Source organism: Lagenorhynchus albirostris, chromosome 4, assembly GCF_949774975.1.
Source record: "Lagenorhynchus albirostris chromosome 4, mLagAlb1.1, whole genome shotgun sequence".
Classification (NCBI taxonomy): domain Eukaryota; kingdom Metazoa; phylum Chordata; class Mammalia; order Artiodactyla; family Delphinidae; genus Lagenorhynchus; species Lagenorhynchus albirostris.
Genome location: NC_083098.1, coordinates 24,123,512 through 24,146,372, shown reverse-complemented (window position 1 = coordinate 24,146,372; position 22,861 = coordinate 24,123,512). Strand labels below are relative to the sequence as shown.

Genomic DNA, 22,861 nt, shown 5'->3' with positions numbered 1-22,861 from the left:
CCTCTCATCAAAAGAAAGCAGTAATGAGAAATACTTTGTGAGTATACTAGACTTTCCTGATAATTATTATTAGATAACAAAATTAGATAACATTATTAGATGACTTTTTTTCTTATAATTCTTGCCTTCACATTGCTAAGATATCATTGGTACAATAAATCAAAGTTTAGAAGTGAACAGTAAAGGTTGTAAAGGCCACTGCCTTCCTAATATTTCTTTACATATTCTAAAATTATAATGTGTACTCTCAACATCAAGTGTAGCTCTTGCCATTCACAAGACAGACCTTCCCATATTCTCACAAATCCCCATACTGTGAACTACCATCATAACATGATTTTCCCCACACAATGCAATCAAGTTTAATTTATACTTTTAAAGCAATCCAAGGCCATACTACTTACCAAAAAAAAAAAAAAACAACTAACACATCAGTGATAGCCAAGTAATGTTCAAATTCTTGAAAAAAGTTAAGTTCCCCAAGAAAATATTTACATTTTCATGAGTACTTACTGAAGGTTTTGGTCCTCTTTTCTTTTTCTCTGCCTTCTCCTTTTCTTCTAGTTCCATGTTTTCTCTTTCAATCAAGGTAATTAAAGTGTTACACCTCCTCTGGAGCTCCTGAGTTACAAACATAAATTTACATGGTAAACTTGTATTCTCCATCCGTAAGTTTTGTAGTATCACTTATATACCCCCAATAGACAAAATTTTAAAAAGCAAAAGGAACTGGTAATTTTCATACACAATCCATGCTAGGAGGATAAAAAAAGGTATCTGTAAACTTTTCACTTCATTATTTAAGGCCATACTGTTGTGTATTTTTCATAAATCCTTCCTTCACTTAGAAACTGAAGCAGTGAAAATGAACATCTCTTAATATATGCAATTCTGCTACATAGTGTCTATGCCTGAAAACTGTCGTCTACCTCCAAAACTTAATATTAACAGAGCACATATTTGAGGGTCAAAATCAACTAAAACTTAATAAGAGGTATATATAATCTTTCCCTTAAACGCATTACCACTAGAATTGTGGTAGACGGTGTACCACCTGCCGTCTTTCCCAGTTCGGGAAAAATAGTCATAGAAATCTATGATGAGTTTTACCTCATCTCTCCTTAGCAGTCTACACAGGCTCCAGAAAGGATTTTAAATTATAGTGTAGAAATAGTAAATACCCCTTAAGAAAACAGGAGTCCATTTGTATCATTGCTGGCTACGTACTGAGTAAAATTGTTTTTTTCCTCTCCTTGTCATGACATTCTACACAAATGGTCACGATAAAATCATTTAAAAATATTATTGTATAGGACACAACCATATAAGGTTTGGAAATATTTGCAATAGTATATATAGAGAGAAGGTAGTACACTGCATCAAAGTTCTTTACTTCCTTTAACAGGTACACTGAGATACACATGCCAGAATGTGTTACAGATGTACTATGGCATGAATCTTCTTGGCTCTTAGAGGATTATGCCTCAACTGTTTATCACAAGGGGCCATACGCATATTATCATTTTGTATGTGTGCCTTAACATGAAACACATTAGGAAATAACACGCAGTTTTAGACCATGGTATTGTACCAGTAAATCAATGTGACACTGCATCTTGTTTCACTCACCACAAAATCACTTATTAATTATATAAATTGTTCCTACTTTAAAAGACGTAATATAGAGCTTATAGCAACTGAATGTGTCTCCTCTAACTATATATTTATAATGCATTTATAGTGCAACATTCCCCAAACTAGGGTTTCATAAAACAGTAGCCTCCGTTGATGTTTACTGAAAAAAACCCCTTCAGTGGTCACATTTAAAGACTAAACACTATCCTCCATCTTGAAGAGTGACAATGTATTTTAAATATACTGAGGTAAATCCTACTATAAAGTTGTTTAAACTTTGCTATCCTAGTACATCTCAAAATTAAGACTACAGAATTGTTTTGGCATTATCATCATCCTGAAGAACACAAGATGAAGCTAATAACTCAAAGGTGGTAAAATACAGTAAGTCAGACAGAGAAAAAGACATATCATATGATATATGCGAAATCTAAAAAAACATGATACAAATGAACTTATTTACAAAACAGAAACAGACTCAAAGGCTTAGAGAACGAACTTATGGTTACCGGGGGGAAGCGGGTATATTAGGGAGTATATGAGGGAAGTATATTAGGGAGTTTGGGATTGACATGTACACACTGCTGTATTTAAAATGGATAACCAACAAGAACCCACTGTATAGCACAGGGAACTCTGCTCAATATTATGTAACAACCTAAATGGGAAAAGAATCTGAAAAAGAACAGATATATGTATAACTGAATCTTACTTTGCTATTATACACCTGAAACTAACACAACATTGTTAATAAACTATAATATCAAATAAAAATTTTAAAAAATACATAAGAGAAGAGCAATTCATCAAAGCTAAACTTTTCTGAATTCTAATTTTAGGTCATTACAAATGGAACTTGCTGATCAGAAACAGGTTGATATTGGGAATAAAAACAAAACCTAGGATTAAATCAGTATAGTGTTTTACTACATTAAGCTCTTTTTAAATAACTCAAACTCAGCATTCTGATGGGCAGATGCGTGAGTACAAGTCCTTTCTTTATAGAAATGTGTTCATTTATAAAACCAAAAGTCAAATTTTAAATTGTGATCATTACATTCAGAAGTTAAAATTGATGGTGACATTTCCTCCTACTTAGAACCTGATTAAAATTCACATAAAAAAATTAGTCCTATCATATATAGTGATGTTAAAAGATGTGCTATTAAACAATAGAAAAAATAAACTTTGTAAGTTACTTATGACATTAGGTTTTTAACTGTGGATGTGAACTGTTTCTTAAGGAACTGATTTAAACTGTAATACAAACAATATTGTAACAAAAATTTACTTCAAAGATACAGCTGAACCACAGTTTTCTCTTAATAGAATTTTAAAAGTTACCTTAAAGAACATTAAATAACCTACTTCCTTTGAACTGTCAGAGGAAGTTTAATTCTACTACAATACAGAAAAAGGCCCCCAGTACTCACCATTGCAGTTCTGGACTTTAGAAACCAGTCAAATCTGAACTGAGGAGAGTTGCGAATACACTGTCGCAATTCATCATAAACATTTTCTTTGTCAAATCCAAGCTTGTGAAGCATACAGATCAGAAAACGATCCTCTTCTTCAGTGTAGTTTTTTCCTTTGTTAGTACCATAAGATATTCTCAGCTGATGAAAAGGTGCTTTGTACCGTCCAATCTATGAAAATCAGATTTTATATTATATAAAATACAAATCCTATATAATCTATGTTTCAAACTCGGCTTTAGTAAAGTTAGCTATAAATGTTGTATTTCACATCAACTTTCTATCCAAAGTCAGTTACATTGTAATCTTTGTTCTGAACCAACTTCAGTCTTTATTATTTTAAAAAGAAATACAGACTCAGACTTTCTGGTATACCACACAGCAAAGAGCCAATCATAGTGACTCTAACCCAGATATATCAACTGAAATACTGAGGTAAATTCTGTTGAGAACACCTATAATGTTTGAATGCTGTCCTTTGAAAAAAAATTTTATATCATCATTTCTTTTCCTTTTTAAAAGTTACTTTAAACTCTCATATTACTGAGAGGAGTTATTTTACTATCATATTTATTAATATTCAAAGTACCTTCGTGTCAAGTGCTTTTTTGATACTAATTCTTCTTTGAATTCTTGCCTCTCCCCTTTCAATCTGAGCCATAATCTTCTCTATGTCCTGCAGCTCATTGCATCTTTCCCAGAACACAGCTGTAGGAATAAGAGTTGGGCAGATGAGATAGGTGGGGGAAGGGCAGAAAGATAAATAACTTCTTGTTGTAAGTGCTCTATTTTACTTGCTAAGGATTAAGAAATGTTTCCATTTTCCCCACATCTAACACTAGTAAGTCACGTAATTATTTCTCAGTTTCCTTAACTATGAAGAAACCAGGAAGATAAGCTGGATGATTATAGGAAGTATCCCCCAATTCTTAGTTGTGTCTATTCTGAAGCTCTGGGCGGACCACCAGAGCTATACCCACCTGACAATCTGACTGGCTCCAGGAGACACAGAAACACATAACACTTGAAAACTTATGAAAGACAATGAAATAAAAATGAAGGCACTATTATTCAGTGACCTATTCTTGTTTCCTTGGCTACAGCTAGTGAACGGGGGTAAAAAAAAAAAATTAACGATGCCATTCTAAAGAAGGGGAGATTTTCCAATTTTTAAAAAACACAAAACAAAACAAGGCACTAGGGCTTCCCTGGTGGCGCAGTGGTTAAAATTCCGCCTGCCAATGCAGGGGACACGGGTTCGAGCCCTGGTCTGGGAAGATCCCACAGGCCGTGGAGTAACTAAGCCCGTGCACCACAACTACTGAGCCTGCGCTCTAGAGCCCGGGAGCCACGACTACTGAGCCCACGTGCCACAACTACTGAAGCCCGCACACCTAGAGCCTGTGCTCCACAAACAGAGAAGCCACCGCAATGAGAAGCCTGCGCACCGCAACAAAGAGTAGCCCCTGCTCACCACAACTAGAGAAAGCCTGCATGTGGCAACGAAGACCCAACGCAGCCAAAAATAAATAAATAAATAAAATTTATTTTAAAAAAAAACCAAGGCACTAAGTTGTAGTGAAATTAAGCTTATCAAAACAGTATTCAGAGTAAGAAAACCTGAACTTTCCAACAGCTCTCCAGAAGCCTGAGAACATTCTTATACCTATTAAAATAATAGGAGAATTACCTGAGTATTCAATGACTTCTTCTGGAGTTTTTCCTTCTACTTCTCTTGCTATATTTTCAATATCATCACGACCCCACTTCTCATTGGCTTTGATAAACTGGTTAAAATCTCTCTTATTCCAATTGGTAAATCCCTTCAAAGCGATGGAAACAAAACATATAATCACAGCACACTGAACTTGGGAGAAAAGCTATTAAACTTTACCAATGCTGCTGAGTATTATAGAAAATTTTCAGTTGCTCCAAGTTTTCTTTTTAAGTTAAGTGCTTTTAAAGTAGTAGATTTTCATGTACATAGATGAGCACTTTTAGCAATGCATCATATATTGCTTAGATAGCCAAGCAATTGAAGCTGAGTGGGAGAATAAAGAATGCTGCACAAAAAGGTGACATTTTCACTGAGCTTTCAAAGAGTAGAAGTTTGCCAGGAGGAATGAACATAGACTAAAGGGCAAAGATATAAACCAAGTGGGAAAACAGAAGGAAAATAAGGCTTTAAAGGTAGGTTAAGGCCAGATTCTGAAAGGCCTTGACTGAAACTTAAAGGATGTTATTAGAAAAGTATGGAGCAGAGATTTGTCATTGAGAATTATAACTTAGTAGCAACGTAGAAGATTCACAGGAAAGGGAAGATGGGAGTGCTGGAAGAATGGTGATCAAAAGGATACCCATTCTACCAAGGCTGGTGCAAATCCATAATCTTCTCTACCACCTCAACAACTAATGACAATCAAAATGTAGTAAACACCATATGCCCATGCTTTATGATCACCAATTATTCCATTTTTGAAATCAAAAAAATGTACTTCCTTTATATATTCCAACACAGCCTAAGACAGCACCTTACAAAATAATGTTACTAAATTCTGTGTTGATTGAAGGCTATACCTGTGTTAGAAGCTTCTCTTTTTCCTCTAATTCTTCATCATTAAGGGGTTCAGCTTCATCAATTTTAAGCTGTTCTTCTTTTTGTGCCTGTGCTGCATTTGGTAGGTCAGGATTTCGAGGCACCTAAAAATATTTTTTTTTTCCTATGTCATCAGTCAATATATTTTAGGAAGTATGCAATCAACTAAACTCTTAACCAAGTACATGACATTTCACAAATTTTTCACAATTTTTAATCCAGCCATGAAAGAAAACATACTGATATTCTGCATTTATTAAGTTAAAAACAAACCAGATTAGGGACTTCCCTGGTGGCCAAGTGGGTAGGACTCCACGCTCCCAACGCAGGGGGCCCCAGTTCGATCCCTGGTCAGGGAACTAGATCCCGCATGCATGCCGCAACTAAGAAGTGCACATGCTGCAACTAAAGATCCCACAAGCCACAATGAGGATCCCACATGCTGCAACTAAGACCCGGTACAGCCAAATAAATAAATAAATATTTAAAAAAACAAAACAAAAAACTAGGTTAGTTACGAACAAAGTGTTACTTCTTCTACCTTGTACCCAATCGTTTTTCTGTAATATAGAATTTCTTTTTCCAATAATTCAAATAGACGTGGAGGAAAGAACTGGAAATCCTGAACATTAGGTTGTTTTGGAGGTCGAGGAGCCTAAAAACAAAAAGTATTCTTCATAAGAAAGCAACTATTTTGCTTTAAATCTATCTATAACCTTTCTTCATTCTATAAAATCATGACAGCCAATTCTCCAAGCAACTGAATGCATCTTCCACTAAAACTGAACAAACAATCAAATTTTAAATGCTTACATTCAAAATTAATCTTTAGAAAACTTTTAACAAAAGCTGAAGGAGGTGTACTGTAAGAAACCATAAAATCTAATTCTCAATCTGATTTTATCTCAAGAGTATAAGAAGAAAAATGATTTACAGTTCCAACATTTTTAGACATTTGTGCTCTGTCAACTCACCTTGGGTGCTTTAGGTTCACTGACACGAAGAGCTTCCCTGAAATAGGCATCAACAGCATAGTTGGCTTTTCTTTCTCGTTTAGGTGGTTCAATCCACTCTGTGAATGCAATCTAGCACATGGGAAACAATTCAAATCACCAACTTTATTATATAGTCGCAAATCCTACATGAATGCAACTCCGACTATGTACATAACTATGACTGTTATTTATAAATGCAAAGATATTCATAAAATTCTAGACTACAAGCTCTATGAGGCTAGGGACTATGCAATTAACACACAGGAGGTCTAGTGAAGAGCATAGGCATTCAGTAAGTATTTCCTGACCAAATGAATACTAGGTGAAAAACAATGCTACAGAAGGTTTAGAACCCCAATTAGGAGAGAAATGTAGATATATATTTAGCCTAGAAAAAATTCAGAGGATGTACATGCCTAAACATTAAAAGGGAAAGCATTAGGTAGAATTTTTTTTTTCTTCTACCCTGTAGGTATTTTCTAATTTCACTATATAACAGCAAGTATTACTTATGAAATAAGAAGTTATTCCCTTCAATTATTACCAGCCAATTCTGCTGTTTAAAAAAAAAAGTCTAATAAGGTTGTGACGATTTTTTTTGGCAAGTTTTAATTTTCAAATATTCCAAATTACTATAATCACCCCACACAACATCGTGCACTGTAACAGTATATATAAACTTTTTAAACATTTCACTTTACCAACTGAAAATGTGGCATTAAATTTAACACAAAAATGAAAATAATTTAGTTGTGAGTAAACAGGAATGACTGCTGTTTGAGACAAGGCATTACACCTAACACTTAAATTCCAAGTTTCAAGTAAAATATTAAGTCTTCAAGTAACCAAAATCTCTTTCTAAATTACCTTTTGTTTTTCTCTATAATCTTCTCCTTCAAAGTTATAAACACTCGACTCTGTATCCATTGTAAAGTTTCTAAGTGAGCTTTCACCCATCTTGGAGAGCTTTTCATTCATCTCTGCAGTCTAGGAAACAAAAGAAACATCCTATTAGATGGAGAATTTAAAAAGCATGAGAACTATAGTCAAAATAAATTAGGCTTTATACTACATAAAAACTTCTTTCTGTGGAAGTCAGATTACCGATAACTCACATAACCATTTCCTCAAACAGTTCTGGTTTAAAATATTTTACATATTAAACATATCATTTAATCTGCATCTCACCTTCTTTGCACCTCTTTCCAAAATACCATCAATATCCTCATCAGTAATCTCGCTTTCCTTTGAAGCAAATACATGTGTTGCCCCATGCCTTATCATTTGAAGCATTTCATCTTTCCCAATTTTGTTCAGGTTCTGATCCACAAGTCTTCCTGAAAAAAAGGTTTTATTGTGTAATGTTAATCAAACAAACTTTAGTTTACTGGATATTTGGAATTTTAAATGTTAGATGTAATACCACATAATTTTGCCTCAAACGTCAATCATTTCTGTTTATTCTCATCTGATAATTTTCATTTTTATATAAAATACCAAATTCTAAACTGTAAACTCTGAAATATTTCTAAACTTTACATATTACATAATGAAGCCTACCAAATGCCACTTCAATAAAATATATTCTTGTACAGTGAGAATGACAGTAACTTGGGATATCTGAAAATCAAAATTATTACCATAACTTTAAGTACCAAAAGGTGAGAGCACTATAAACACAAGAAGTTTCTGATAAGCAGAAACTGATTAGTATTATTACTAATACTCCCAAATCAGCTTGTTCTACTTACAAAAGTATAAAAACCTTCATATTGCCAAACTTCAAGAGCCACTCACATATACTTCTTCTATTTTAATTTTTCTACTTCAACCAACTTGTAATGAGTAGGTAAAGATACAAGCTGTTTTCTGGGACCTTACATACTTGTATCATGGTTTTGGATCCGTAACAGAATGCACCATCAAATATTTGTGACTTTCAAAGTTAGAATGTATCCACAGAACATGAAAGCAGTTCTTGAAAGCTATCTCACTGCTATCAAAATGCTCTTAAGCTTACAGAAATTACTTCCCTGTGGACTGGGAGGGAACTTTTCAGACATAAAGTACTTCTGTATATTCTCATATTTTTAGTTATACCCCTTAGTCCACAAAACAGTTAACACAGAGGCATATGCACCCAAGGCTTGTTTGACTAATATGTCTATAAATGGGATTAACAAAGCTACTAGCACAAAATTTTGCTCCAAAAGTTGCCTTAGTAAATATAAAAAAATACCCCAAAAACATTAAGTCAAAAGACTGAAAAAGCTTTTCTAAGCTGACTGTAAAAGAATTTGTATTTTTTTAATCTTCAAAAAAAAAAAAGAGAAGGGTTTCAGAGATGAAAATAATTGAGAACAAGAACCACAAGGCAGATGTATTTCTAAAAGCATGGATGAATGTGAGGGGGAAAAAAACTAGCCATTACATCACTCATGAGAAACCTGTTTGGCAGGCCCCAGAAGTCCCCAGAGAACTTCATAATTAAACACTGCACTGTAATAGTTTATATAGCTCTTGATGCCCCGGATGAGTCACCTCCTAGCTGTGTAAACGGTAAATAAGTGACTTGCTTCTACCTCTGATGCCAACCTCCAGCTGGCATGAAGACTAAAGAAGGTAATACTCAGTATTTAAATATTTAGCACATGGCTTGGTACAAAGTAAGCTCACTATGTTAAGCAATTATTAACAAAAACAACTAATAATAAAGCAATCATGTATTGTCTTTTTTTTAACATCTTTATTGGAGTATAATTGCTTTACAATGGTGTGTTAGTTTCTGCTTTTTAACAAAGTGAATCAGTTATACATATGTTCCCATATCTCCTCCCTCTTGTGCCTCCCTCCCTCCCACCCTCCCTATCCCACCCCTCTAGGTGGTCACAAACCACCGAGCTCATCTCCCTGTGCTATGCAGCTGCTTCCCACTAGCTATCTATTTTACGTTTGGTAGTGTATATATGTCCATGCCACTCTCTCACAGCTTACCCTTCCCCCTCCCCATATCCTCAAGTCTATTCTCTAGTAGGTCTGTCTTTATTCCCATCTTACCCTTAGGTTCTTCATGACCTTTTTTTTTTTTTCTTAAATTCCATATATATGTGTTAGCATACCGTATTTGTTTTTCTCTTTCTGACTTTATGTATACAGACACGTGGCTAACTCTATGGTTGGCATTAAGGGATAACAAAGAAATGTAACATTCCCTTCCTTACAAGGAAATTAGAGACTGGTTGAGAAAACCAAGACACACAAATGTAATAATCAGTGGATAATACAACAGTATACCTCTTAGCTTTAGAGACAGATAAAATGCATTTGGTCATGACACAATTTGGGAAGGAAGGAAACCAACGTGGGCTCAAGGTTACTGAGGGTTTGTTTTGGTTTTTACATTTTACACATCCCATCACTAACTCTATTTTAAGCTTCATGAAAATATAAATGTCTTCCTTGAAAGCTGATCTGGCATGAGAACTTGAAGTTCCCTTCAATTAATCCAAAATAAAATCCCACTTTCACCATCTAGTCTTATTTACATAAATGTTTATTCTGTGTCTTGCTCTCACTAAATTATAAAGTCCTTGAAAGTAAGAACACTGGTTGGTTTCAGTCACCACTGTATTCTCAGCACTAAGAACAGTGCCTGACATCTGCTGGTGCTCAATAAATCGTTGTGGATTAGAAAAAAGAATTCTGAGTTTTATTGTTATCTCTTCAGTTTCCCCAGAGTAGTCAACTGAGTGTTAGTACATGTAAATCACTCATCACACCTCTATTTAATATGTACCACACTGAATGCTGGGTATTTTTATATACATTATCCCCTTTAGTCCTTAAAAATCTCTGTATCCCTATTTAACACATGAAGAAGAGGCTCAGATAGTGTAAAAGAATTGCTAACCAGCTGAGTCAATATTCAAATTTCAACCTTCCTGAGCCCAAACCCATCCTCTTAACAAAACTGAAGCTTACTTTAGTCTGGAATAGAAATATTGTTGCCTGGTAGCTTGATTTAATATATGTTTAACAACAAGAATATCCTAAAAAAAATCCAGGAAAAAAGTGTTATAAATTCAACCTAGTAAATTTTTAAAGTCCTAAGGCTCACCTTGTTGGATGACTATTGAATCCAGTCTGAGTTTCATCTCAGCACGTTCCACTATTCTTTCTTCTACAGTGTTATCCGTTATGAAGCGGAACACTCTGACTGTCTTGGTTTGTCCAATTCTATGGGCTCGATCCTAGAAAAATAACCAGGTTACTTTGAATCCAGTTGAAAATTCACATAAATAACATTTGAATGTGTACACTGAGAAACAAAATGAAAATATTCTCAAGTACAAAATGGTTTTAAAAATACGAAACAAAACAACTATAACGGATTCATATTCCATTAACATTTCTTAAATTCTCAGTTTCAATCAAATTAACTGGTTATCTCACAAGAAAATCTTTTAGGAGGTATAGAACACATCATAGTTGCTGAATCTGTGAGAAACTACTGTATTAATTTGTCTAGGTTATACGGAAATAAAATATACATAATCTCTCCAGACAAGACAGACACAATTATAATCTTCAAGTCTGATGATAAAAGTTTTTTTAAAATCTTTTTTTCTTAGGTTTAAATTCAAAATGCTTTTCTACCTAAATCAAATCTAAATTTTCATTGCAATTAGGGGAAAAAGTGACATGAATAAACAATCTCCACAAACAATATAAAAATCCTAGGGGCTTCCCTGGTGGCACAGTGGTTGAGAGTCCGCCTGCCAATGCAGGGGACACAGGTTCGTGCCCCCGTCTGGGAAGATCCCACATGCCGCGGAGCGGCTGGGCCCGTGAGCCATGGCCGCTGAGCCTGTGCGTCCGGAGCCACAACGGGAGAGGCCACAACAGTGAGAGGCCCGCGTACCGCAAAAAAAAAAAAAATCCTAGTCTTTAAATAGCGCCCAATTAACTACATATAAGTAATCAAATTAATTTGAATTCCATTTTCTGTTTAACTTTTGGTAAGTTCACAAAACACATCTTACAAAGCACCCCTACTTCTAATTGATCAATTTCCCCAGCCACCATTACAAACAGTCACAGGATGAAAGTGGCGAACACCAAAGATGTAAATACCACAGGTCAAATTATTAGCAATATCAAACTTTAGAACTTTTAAGTTTTCATATTTTCTCAACATAAGAATGATTAGAGACTGTCATACGGAGCGAAGTAAGTCAGAAAGAGAAAAACAAATATCATATATTAACACATGTATGTGGAACCTAGAAAAATGGTACAGATGAACCGGTTTGCAGGGCAGAAGTTGACACACAGATGTAGAGAACAAATGTATGGACACCAAGGGGGGGAAACCGTGGTGGGGTGGGGATGGTGGTGTGATGAATTGGGCGATTGGGATTGACATGTATACACTGATGTATATAAAATGGATGACTGATAAGAATCTGCAGTATAAAAAAACAAAACTAATACTAAACTTTCTTTGGGTTATTTGTATGGAAATATGTTAACATAAATGTTTCAGACATTACATGAAATTTCTAAAAATCTTATATGTTCTGGTGTAATGTTATAAGTCATAATTCTAGTTATTACTTTAAAATGTATATCTCAGAAATAACTAAAAAAAATGAATGATCCTCTTGGGACTTCCCTGATGGCACAGTGGTTAAGAATCCGCCTGCCAATGTAAGGGACACAGGTTCAAGCCCTGGTCCGGGAAGATCCCACATGCCACGAAGCAACTAAGCCCGTGCACCACAACTACTGAGCCTGCGCTCTAGAGCCTGCAAGCCACAACTACTGAGTCCACACACCTCAACTACTGAAGCCCACACGCCTAGAGCCTGATCTCCTCAACAAAGACAAGCCACCACAATGAGAAGCACGCGCACCGCAACGAAGAGCAGCCCCTGTTCGCCACAACTAGAGAAAGCCCGCACACAGCAAGAAAGACCCAACGCAGCCAAAAATAAATAATAAAATAAAATTAATTTTTTTTTTTTTAAAAAAACGAATGATCCTCTTGATCTGGCCAAGATAGTCCCACACATGGGCCTAAAATTTTAAACATCTAATGTGGCAGGCAGGTTAGTAGCTCCCCAAACCCACTACCCCTTCCTCCTGGGACACAACTATACTATCATTTACCAACTCCCTTGCAGTAAGTTATGCTACGTGATTGAGTGCTGGCTAATGAATGTGGGGTCACTTTCAGTTCTGCCCCATAAAAAATTTCCTGGGCAATTCTCAGCTTTCTCTCCTCCCCTTTCTACCAACAGGATGCAGATATAATAGGACTCTAAGGTCCTAAGATATGACAAAGATGTAAGATGGAAATACCCTGATTTAGATGGAAGATCACCAGCAAAATACCCTCACTGTACTATGAGGTCAGAGAAAATACAATCCTACGGGATTAAGTCACTGACATTTGTAGACTGTTTATCAGTTTACTTTAAAACGTCTGTTAGGCACAGAATATATTTGTTATCTCTTACCATAGCCTGAAGATCTACTTGGGGATTCCAATCCGAGTCATACAAAATTACTACATCAGCAGTAGCAAGATTGATGCCAAGACCACCAGCACGCGTGCTTAACATGAAAACAAACTTTGTGCTGTTTGGTTCATTGTATGCATTGATGGACTCCTATAGACACAAAATAAATGTCAGAAAATTATTTTATCTGATAATTTTTTGATCTCCCCTCCCCAGATTTTACTCACTTGTCTCTCATCATGAGGTGTCTGCCCATCCAATCTACAGTAGTCATAATTTCTCCACATGCAATAATCTTCCAAAATATCCAATACCCTCGTCATCTGACTGAAGATTAGTACTCGTGAACCTGTCGGCAAACATTAACAGCCCATTATCAGAAGCTTCAAAAGTAAAAAGAAAAAAAAAATTATTTAAATTTAAGGCTAACCAAAACCAAAACTAACCAATTACTCCTTAATTCCAGGTTACGTAGTTACAAGAAAAAAACTGTACATTATTTATTATCCAAGTTAGTCACTCCCCACATTATTCCCATCAATGCACAAATAGAAAAGGGTAGTATTTACACAACACACTGAAGGAAAGTGTTTTTGTAAACAGAAAAGGGTATTTACACCTCTGGCCTGGGAGGTCTTGCCATCCCAAAGGCTGAAAGAATCACTATCTTTTTATCCCACATACTTAAAAATAACCCTCCACCACAACTCCTCCCTGTGCACAGCCCGACACATCTCTGAACAAACACCCAACACCCTGGTCTCATTCTAGTTCTCAAGACCCAATCCAGATGGAAGGACCATAAATATGCGCCTCACATCTAGACCATCACCCTTCACTTATGCCGTGACTCAAATTATCCAACTGCGTTTCTTCAGCCAGCTGCACACCACCTTCAGTAGGACTTACGAAGACAAAGGGATCCTTTTAAAAAATAATGATTACGAAACTATCTTCTCTTAGAAGCTGAGGCTGATAATCTGCTCTTGTCCACCCTCCCACATCCTAAATGCATACGGATGTTCAGTAGTCTCCTAGCAAGTTCCTGCCACTCCTCCCCATGTATTCAATTTCTTCAATTACTAAGCTTTTAAGGAAAACTATTTATTTATTTATCTGTTTATCTATCTTTATTTATTTATTTAGCAACAGGGTCCCAGTTTACTCTGCCTTGGAAGGGTGGTCCTGAAAGTGGCAGGTGCCACCCTGTCCTGGGAGGTGGGAGGGCCCGAGGGCCGGTTAAGGCCAATGGCAGGAGAAGCGGGGGATACTGCCCCTAGAATGCAGTGAGGCCAGGCTGAGGCCCAAGGAAAGCATTTTACAAAATACATTTTAAAAAAAGGTATAAAAAGAAAAAAGTAAACCAATTCACTGGCAACTCTTACAATGTTTTCAACAGTCAATATGCTAGAGGAAATTCACCTACTGGTACAATTTTCATTCTTACCAAAATATACAGAGAAACACAAATGGAGAAACTTTAAATCTGACTGTATACTTCGTATTACAGAATGAATAATTTGTCTATGAAATGCCTTGATGTCTGGGATTTGGTTCAAAACGTTCTCGGAGATGGAAAGTAGGTACGATGTAGATGAAAACAAGTTTTGCCATGAATTTATAATTGTTGAAGCTGGCTTCCTACTAAATTCTCTCTACATTCTTGTAATTTAAATACATCTGTACACATACTCATTTTCATATTAAAAGCCAATGTGTTACAAATAAAACCGCTTTGGGTCCATGCACATGTCATTTAATTAAATTAAAAATCCACACAAACGCTAAGAAAAAATACCATGAACATAACACCACTGTCTACCAAAGGCTCTGGGAACTACATATGGGTGAGAAGAGCATTCTTGGCATTTTATAACAAAAAGTTGACACTTCTAGGAAAGCATATATAAAATAAGAAAGAACTCTCCCCCAAATCCAGGGAGTGCGGCTACCCTAACTACTGATCACTTTCTAAAAGATTTAAGGCTTAAAATAGGAGGGCAGGGAGGAAAGCTCAGATAATGTCCCACACTTCAACTTTAGAAAGTGCCATAGTCGTCATTTCATAAGGTAGGATGGCTCCTTCATCTTAACATCAGAATCTTACGACAGTTTCCATTACTTCTCCATTTGATACCAGTAACGTAAGTACCTTGTTCTTTTAATTTAGGAAGCAGTTTGTCTAACACCACCATTTTGCCACTGTTGGTAACTAGATGCATGTCCGTTGTGTAAGGTGGACCAGGTTCAGCTCCGTCGAAGAGATATGGGTGATTACAGCATTTCCTCAACTGCATCAGGATGTTCAGTAGCCTCATTTTGTCCATCTTCCCTGCAGAGTTTAGTATATCTATATCCTTCATTAATATACGGGTATACCTAGTAAGAAGAAAAACATTTTAAGAGGGCTCAAATGTTCCTGGGACGAGTCTCTGCCACTTTACATCCTCAATCCCATCTCAACCCAAAATACCTGTAAGAAACAACCCATCAACTTCTAAGGTGTAGTTAGGAGTCTATCACCTATAACCTCTTTCTTCTTCTGTTTCTCTTTATTCCCCCCAGTGTTCTAATGTGTACCATTAATGCTTTGGGCCTTGAGGCCCGAAAGAGTAAATTCGTCTCCTTGGGATGAATTGAAATGAAACCATATGATACAACATTTTTAAGTAATAAAGCGAAACTTAAAAGACCAGTTTTAAACATAATTTTTTTGTGTGTATGTGGTACACGGGCCTCTCACTGTTGTGGCCTCCCCGTTGCGGAGCACAGGCTCCCGACACGCAGGCCCAGCGGCCATGGCTCACGGGCCCAGCGGCTCCGCAGCATGTGGGATCTTCCCGGACCGGGGCACGAACCCGTGTCCCCTGCATCGGCAGGCGGACTCTCAACCACTGCGCCACCAGGGAAGTCCTAAACATAATTTCAATTCGTAGTCGGAACAGAAGAGTGCCACTATTCCATTATAATTCAACGGAGCTAGTGTAGCATTTGGGTAAGAACATTAAGAGCTAAGGAGGGAGAAAGAATCATGAGAGCATAAAGCATATGATGATGATAAAATGAATACAATGCGATTTAAATATAAGTAAAAGTGTACAGGCTGGGGGAAGAGAAGGGATCAGTTAAGCTAAGGCTGGATTATGAAAAGCCTTGACTGTATACACTAAGAAGTTAGACATTATTCTAAAGGAAAGAGCAATCTGTCCAAATACCAAATATTCAGCACCTTGAACCCACTGAGCAAAATAACATAAACAATGAAAGCAATCTATGCTTAACAACTCCAATTATGGGGCACGAAATACTCAAGGCACCCACAATTCTGACTGATATAAAGTTCCTCAATATGACTATAACTAAAAAAGATTTGTCTTCCCTCAGCATTGACTCATGTCTTAATTCTGTATTTTAGAACTATATAAGACAAGCCTAACCCTAACACCTTTCAAAATTTTTGAAGACATTTAGGATGGCCTATCTTCTACACTGGTCATCTCTTTACCAGATAACATCCCCATTTCTTTGCCTTACATCCCTTCTGTCCTTTTACCAACAACTGCAGACCCTTGCAAATACTTATCAATATAAAGTATGAAACAATATACTTGAGATGTGTTCTCTCCTGGTTATACCACATTGGCTATTTATTCCCCTCCTCTGAACACTACACTTAAGTCAGCGGTTTCCAGCCTTTTAGATTTCAGATACCCATAAAACTTCTAAAAAAAGACAAAAAGAGGAGGAAATGAAAATTAAAACCACAGTGAGGATTGGTTCAAGCTGGCGGAGTACAGGACAAGACCCATATATTTGCTGTCTACAAGAGACCCATTTCACACCCAGGGACACATACAGACTGAAAGTGAGGGGATGGAAAAAGATATTCCATGCAAATGGAAATCAAAAGAAAGCTGGAGTAGCAATACTCATTTCAGATAAAACAGACTTTAAAATAATGTTGCATGAGACAAGGAAGGACACTACATAATGATCAATTCAAGGGATTGATCAATCCAAGAAGCAGATACAACAATTATAAATATATATACTCCTAACATAGGAGCACCTCAATACATAAGGCAACTGCTAACAGCTATAAAAGAGGAAATCGACAGTAACACAATAATAGTGAGGGGACTTTAATACCTCACTTACACCAATGGACAGATCATCCAAACAGAAAATTACTAAGGAAACACAAGCTTTAAATGACACAGCGGACCAGACAGATTTAATTGATATTTACAGGACATTCCATCCAAAAACAGATTACACTTTCTTCTCAAGTGTGCATGGAACATTCTCCAGGATAGATCACATCTTGGGTCACAAATCAAGCCTCAATAAATTTAAGAAAATTGAAATCATATCAAGCATCTTTTCTGACCACAACACTATGAGATTAGAAATCAATTACAGGGAAAAAAAAGTAAAAAACACAAACACATGGAGGCTCAACAATATGTTACTAAATAACCAAGAGATCACTGAAAAGATCAAAGAGGAAATTAAAAAATACCTAGAGACAAATGACAATGAAAACATAACAATCCAAAACCTACGGGACGCAGCAAAAGCAGTTCTAAGAGGGAAGTTTATAGCAATACAAGCCTACCTCAAGAAACAAGAGAAGCCTCAAATAAACAATCTAACCTTACACCTAAAGGAACTAGAGAAAGAAGAAAAACAAAACCCAAAGTTAGTAGAAGGAAGAAATCATAAAGATGAGAGCAGAAATAAATGAAATAGAAACAAAGAAAACAATAGCAAAGATCAATAAAACTAAAGGCTGGTTCTTTGAGAAGATAAACAAAATTGATAAACCATTTAGCCAGACTCATCAAGAAAAAGAGGGAGAGGACTCAAATCAATAAAGTTAGAAATGGAAAAGGAGAAGATACAACAGACACCGCAGAAATACAAAGCACCCTAAGAGACTACTACAAGCAACTCTATGCCAATAAAATGGACAATCTGGAAGAAATGGACAAATTCTTAGAAAGGTATAACCTTCCAAGACTGAACCAGGAAGAAATAGAAAATATGAACAGATCAATCTACAAGTAATGAAATTGAAACTGTGATTAAAACTCTTCCAACAAACCAAAGTCCAGGACCAGATGGCTTCACAGGTAAATTCTATCAAACATTTATACAAGAGCTAACACCCATCCTTCTCAAACTCTTCCAAAAAACTGCAGAGGAAGGAACACTCCCAAACTCATTCTATGAGGCCACCATCACCCCAATACCAAAACCAGACAAAGATACTACAAAAAAAAGAAAATAACAGACCAATATCACTGATGAATATAGATGCAAAAATCCTCAACAAAATACTAGCAAACAGAATCCAACAACACATTAAAAGGATCATACACCATGATCAAGTGGGATTTATTCCAGGGATGCAAGGATTCTTTAATACACACAAATCAATCAGTGTGATACACCATATTAATAAATTGAATAAAAACCATATGATCATCTCAATAGATGCAGAAAAAGCTTTTGACAAAATTCAACACCTATTTATGATAAAAACTCTCCAGAAAATGGGCATAAAGGGAACCTACCTCAACATAAAAAAAGGCCATATACGACAAACCCACAGCAAACATCATTCTCAATGGTGAAAAACTGAAAGCATTTCTTCTAAGATCAGGAACAAGACAAGGATGTCCACTCTCACCACTATTATCCAACATAGTTTTGGAAGTCCTAGCCATGGCAATCAGAGAAGAAAAAGAAATAAAAGGAATCCAAATTGGAAAAGAAGTACTAAAACTGTCACTCTTTGCAGATGACATGATAATATATATAGAGAATCCTAAAGATGCCACCAGAAAACTACTAGAGCTAATCAATGAATTTGGTAAAGTAGCAAGATACAAAAATAATGCACAGAAACCTCTTGCATTCTGATACACTAATGCTGAAAAATCTGAAAGAGAAATTAAGGAAACACTCCCATTTACCATTGCAACAAAAAGAATAAAATACCTAGGAATAAACCTACCTAGGGAGACAAAAGACCTGTATGCAGAAAACTATAAGACACTGATAAAAGAAATTAAAGATGATACAAACAGATGGAGAGATATACCATGTTCTTGGATTGGAAGAATCAACACTGTGAAAATGACTATACTACCCAAACAATCTACCGATTCAATGCAATCCCTATCAAATTACCAATGGCATTTTTTACAGAACCAGAACAAAAAATCTTAAAATTTGTATGGAGACACAAAAGACCCCGAATAGCCAAAGCAGTCTTGAGGAAAAAAAGCAGAGCTGGAAGAATCAGACTCCCTGACTTCAGATAATACAAAGCTACAGTAATCAAGACAATATGGTACCGGCTCAAAAACAGAGATATAGATCAATGGAACAGGATAGAAAGCCCAGAGATAAACCCACACACCTATGGTCAACTAATCTATGACAAAGGAGGCAAGCATGTACAATGGAGAAAAGACAGTCTCTTCAATAACTGATGCTGGGAAAAGTGGAAAGCTACATGTAAAAGAATGAAGTCAGAACACTCCCTAACACCATACACAAAAATAAACTCAAAATGGATGAGAGACCTAAATGTAAGATCGGACACTATAAAACTCTTAGAGGAAAACATAGGAAGAACACTCTTTCACATAAATCACAACAAGATCTTTTTTGACCCACCTCCTAGAGTAATGGAAATAAAAACAAAAATAAACGAATGGGACCTAATGAAACTTCAAAGCTTTTGCAAAGCAAAGGAAACTACAAACAAGACAAAAAGACAACCCTCAGAATGGGAGTAAATATTTGCAAACGAAGCAACGGACAAAGGATTAATCTCCAAAATACATAAACAGCTCATGCAGCTCAATATCAAAAAAAAAATCCAAAAACGGGCAAAAGGCCTAGATAGACATTTCTCTAAAGAAGACATACAGATGGCCAATAAGCACATGAAAAGCTGCTCAACATCACTAATTGTTAGAGAAATGCAAATCAAAAGTAAAATGAGGTATCACCTCACACCAGTTAGAATGGGCATAATCAGAAAATCTACAAACAACAAATGCTGGAGAGGTTGTGAAGAAAAGGGAACCCTCTTGCACTGTTGGTGGGAATGTAAATGATACAGCCCCTATGGAGAACAGTATAGAGGTTCCTTAAAAAACTCAAAACAGAATTACCATATGACCCAGCAATCCCACTACTGGGCGTATACCCAGAGATAACCATAATTCAAAAGGACACACGCACCCCAATATTCATTGCAGCACTATTTACAACAGCCAGGTCATGAAGGCAACCTAAATGCCCAGCACCAGACGAATGGATAAAGAAGATGTGGTACATATATACAATGGAATATTATTACTCAGTCATAAAAAGGAATGAAATTGGGTCATTTGTAGAGATGTGGATGAATCTAGAGACTGTCGTACAGAGTGAAGTTAGGCAGAAAGAGGAAAAACAAATATCGTATATTAACGCATATATGTGGAACCTAGAAAAATGGTACAGATATACCGGTTTGCAGGGCAGAAACTGAGACACAGATGTAGAGAACAAACGTATGGACACCAAAGGGGGAAAGCCGCAGGGTGGTGGGGGTGGTGCTGTGATGAATTGGGAGATTAGGATTGACATGTATACACTGATGTGTATAAAATTGATGACTAATAAGAACCTGCTGTATAAAAAAATAAAATAAAATTCAAAAAAAAGAAAAGAAGAAAAAGAAATAAAAACTTACAAGGTTTTCAACTTTTTTAGTATGTCCTATTCAAGTATTGTAAAAGTAGCTACCATGTGTCATCACCATAATTTCACAAAAGGACATTTTATCCTGCCTAAAATAAAACATCAACTCAGAACAGAGTCTTTTAAATTAAATAAATGTAGCTTTCTGCGATAAGAGAAAGCACTTAAGTTTTCTCATACCTCTACAATCTCCAACTTCATCAGGGACTAACACTAGCCCACAGGCCAGTATTTATGAACCACCGGGTTAACCACATGTCTCACATCTGTGCCACCACAGCTTCTTTTATAGAAACCCAAGCAGCAGGCTTTAAATGCATCCCTGTTAAATGCCAAGTTTAATTTTTGAATTCATAAACCTCCCAACTTGATTCCTTCATCTAATAAAGGCTTTGCATCACAAATTTGATTAGCAAGTCCTAATCAAATTATACGACTGGGAAACTCTTTAGGCTGAGTTCAATCTAGCAAACAGAATTCCTTGACAACACAAGTTAGGAAAATAAAATACAAATGAAAGTTAGTACAGGATCAAGAGTGATTTCAAAAACGTCTCAGAACACATACCATTCCCTTTGCATTTTGCTGAGACCCACATAGATTTTTACTTCCTTCTTTGGAGGCAAACTCTTTTCAACATCAGCCTTAATTCGACGAAGGAGGAATGGACGCAAAACCTTAAAAGAGCAAAAAGAAATGCAGATGACCTTATCTGTAATGTAAGTATTATTTCAGGATCTCAAAAGTGTCTATTAAATACATAGAAAGAAATGTAACTTCTTGGACATCAAATTATTCTTAGGACTTCTTCCTTCCAAATACATAGCTTATTATTAGTGATTTCCTAAAGAGTAATGTTAAGATTAATATTTTTTCAATATGTAGTCAGAAAGAGAAAAATTAATATCTTATATTAACGCATATATGTGGAATCTGAAAAAACTGGTATAGAGGATCTTATTTACAAAGCAGAAAGAGATGTAGAAAATGTATGGATACCAAGGGAGAAGGGGAAGGCGAGATGAACTGGGAGATTGGGACTGATATATATACACTATTGATACTATGTATAAAACAGATAACTAGTGAGAGCCTGCTGTGTAGCACAGGGAACTCTACTCAATGCTCTGTGGTGAGTTAAATGGGACGCAAATCCAAAAAAGAGGGGTTGTATGTATACCTATGGCTGATTCACTTTGCTGTACAGCAGAAACTAACGCAACATTGTAAAGCAACTATACTCCAACAAAAATTTTTTAAAAATATATACTGTCATAAAGTATTAAAAATAGTAAATTTTCAAGATGATATTTTCAACATTCATTGCCTCTCAGATTTCAAACTAGTTACCTGCATGTAGACTGTCTAACATTACTTAAGAAATGGCTAGGTCTACATTATGATGTCTTCATGGTTACAGTTTTTTAATTTACTACCATTTTCTTATGGAAGTAGACAAATGTAAAGTATACAAATGTAAAGTACACAAAGTATACAAATCGTGAATGCATTTTAATGCATTTTAATCAAGTAAACATACCCATGTAACCATCTCCTAGATAAACAGAACATCCCATAAATCCTTCTGTAAACTTACCAGTCACTATCCCCCTTTTTCTTCCCAAAGGTAAGCAATATTCATACTTTTTAACATCATAAATTAGTTTTGCCTGTTTTTAACTATAAAGACTCATGCTCATTTATATCTGGTTTCTTTTACACAACATTATACTTGTGAGACATACCAATATTGTATGCAGTTGACATCTATAAAACTAAAGATATCCTTTTATTTGTGTCATCCTTTGTTCTATTTACACTAGCTTATAAAAATATAATCACCACAAAACAAATTAAAAATTGGTGAGA

General features: G+C 35.9%; 1 protein-coding gene across 1 annotated transcript in view; it reads right to left on the bottom strand.

Annotated features, from left to right (window-relative positions):
• Positions 1-22,861, bottom strand: part of SMARCA5 (SWI/SNF related, matrix associated, actin dependent regulator of chromatin, subfamily a, member 5) — a 44,583-nt gene that overhangs the window by 1,531 nt on the left and 20,191 nt on the right. The window contains exons 10-23 of the mRNA XM_060147696.1: positions 21,560-21,669; positions 15,378-15,604; positions 13,453-13,574; positions 13,223-13,375; positions 10,819-10,951; positions 7,890-8,038; positions 7,569-7,688; positions 6,681-6,791; positions 6,248-6,361; positions 5,688-5,810; positions 4,801-4,933; positions 3,700-3,818; positions 3,069-3,281; positions 514-621 (exon numbers count right to left, since the gene is read on the bottom strand). Coding sequence (XP_060003679.1) covers positions 514-621; positions 3,069-3,281; positions 3,700-3,818; positions 4,801-4,933; positions 5,688-5,810; positions 6,248-6,361; positions 6,681-6,791; positions 7,569-7,688; positions 7,890-8,038; positions 10,819-10,951; positions 13,223-13,375; positions 13,453-13,574; positions 15,378-15,604; positions 21,560-21,669 — 1,935 coding nt within the window. The remainder of the gene's footprint in view (positions 1-513; positions 622-3,068; positions 3,282-3,699; positions 3,819-4,800; positions 4,934-5,687; positions 5,811-6,247; positions 6,362-6,680; positions 6,792-7,568; positions 7,689-7,889; positions 8,039-10,818; positions 10,952-13,222; positions 13,376-13,452; positions 13,575-15,377; positions 15,605-21,559; positions 21,670-22,861) is intronic.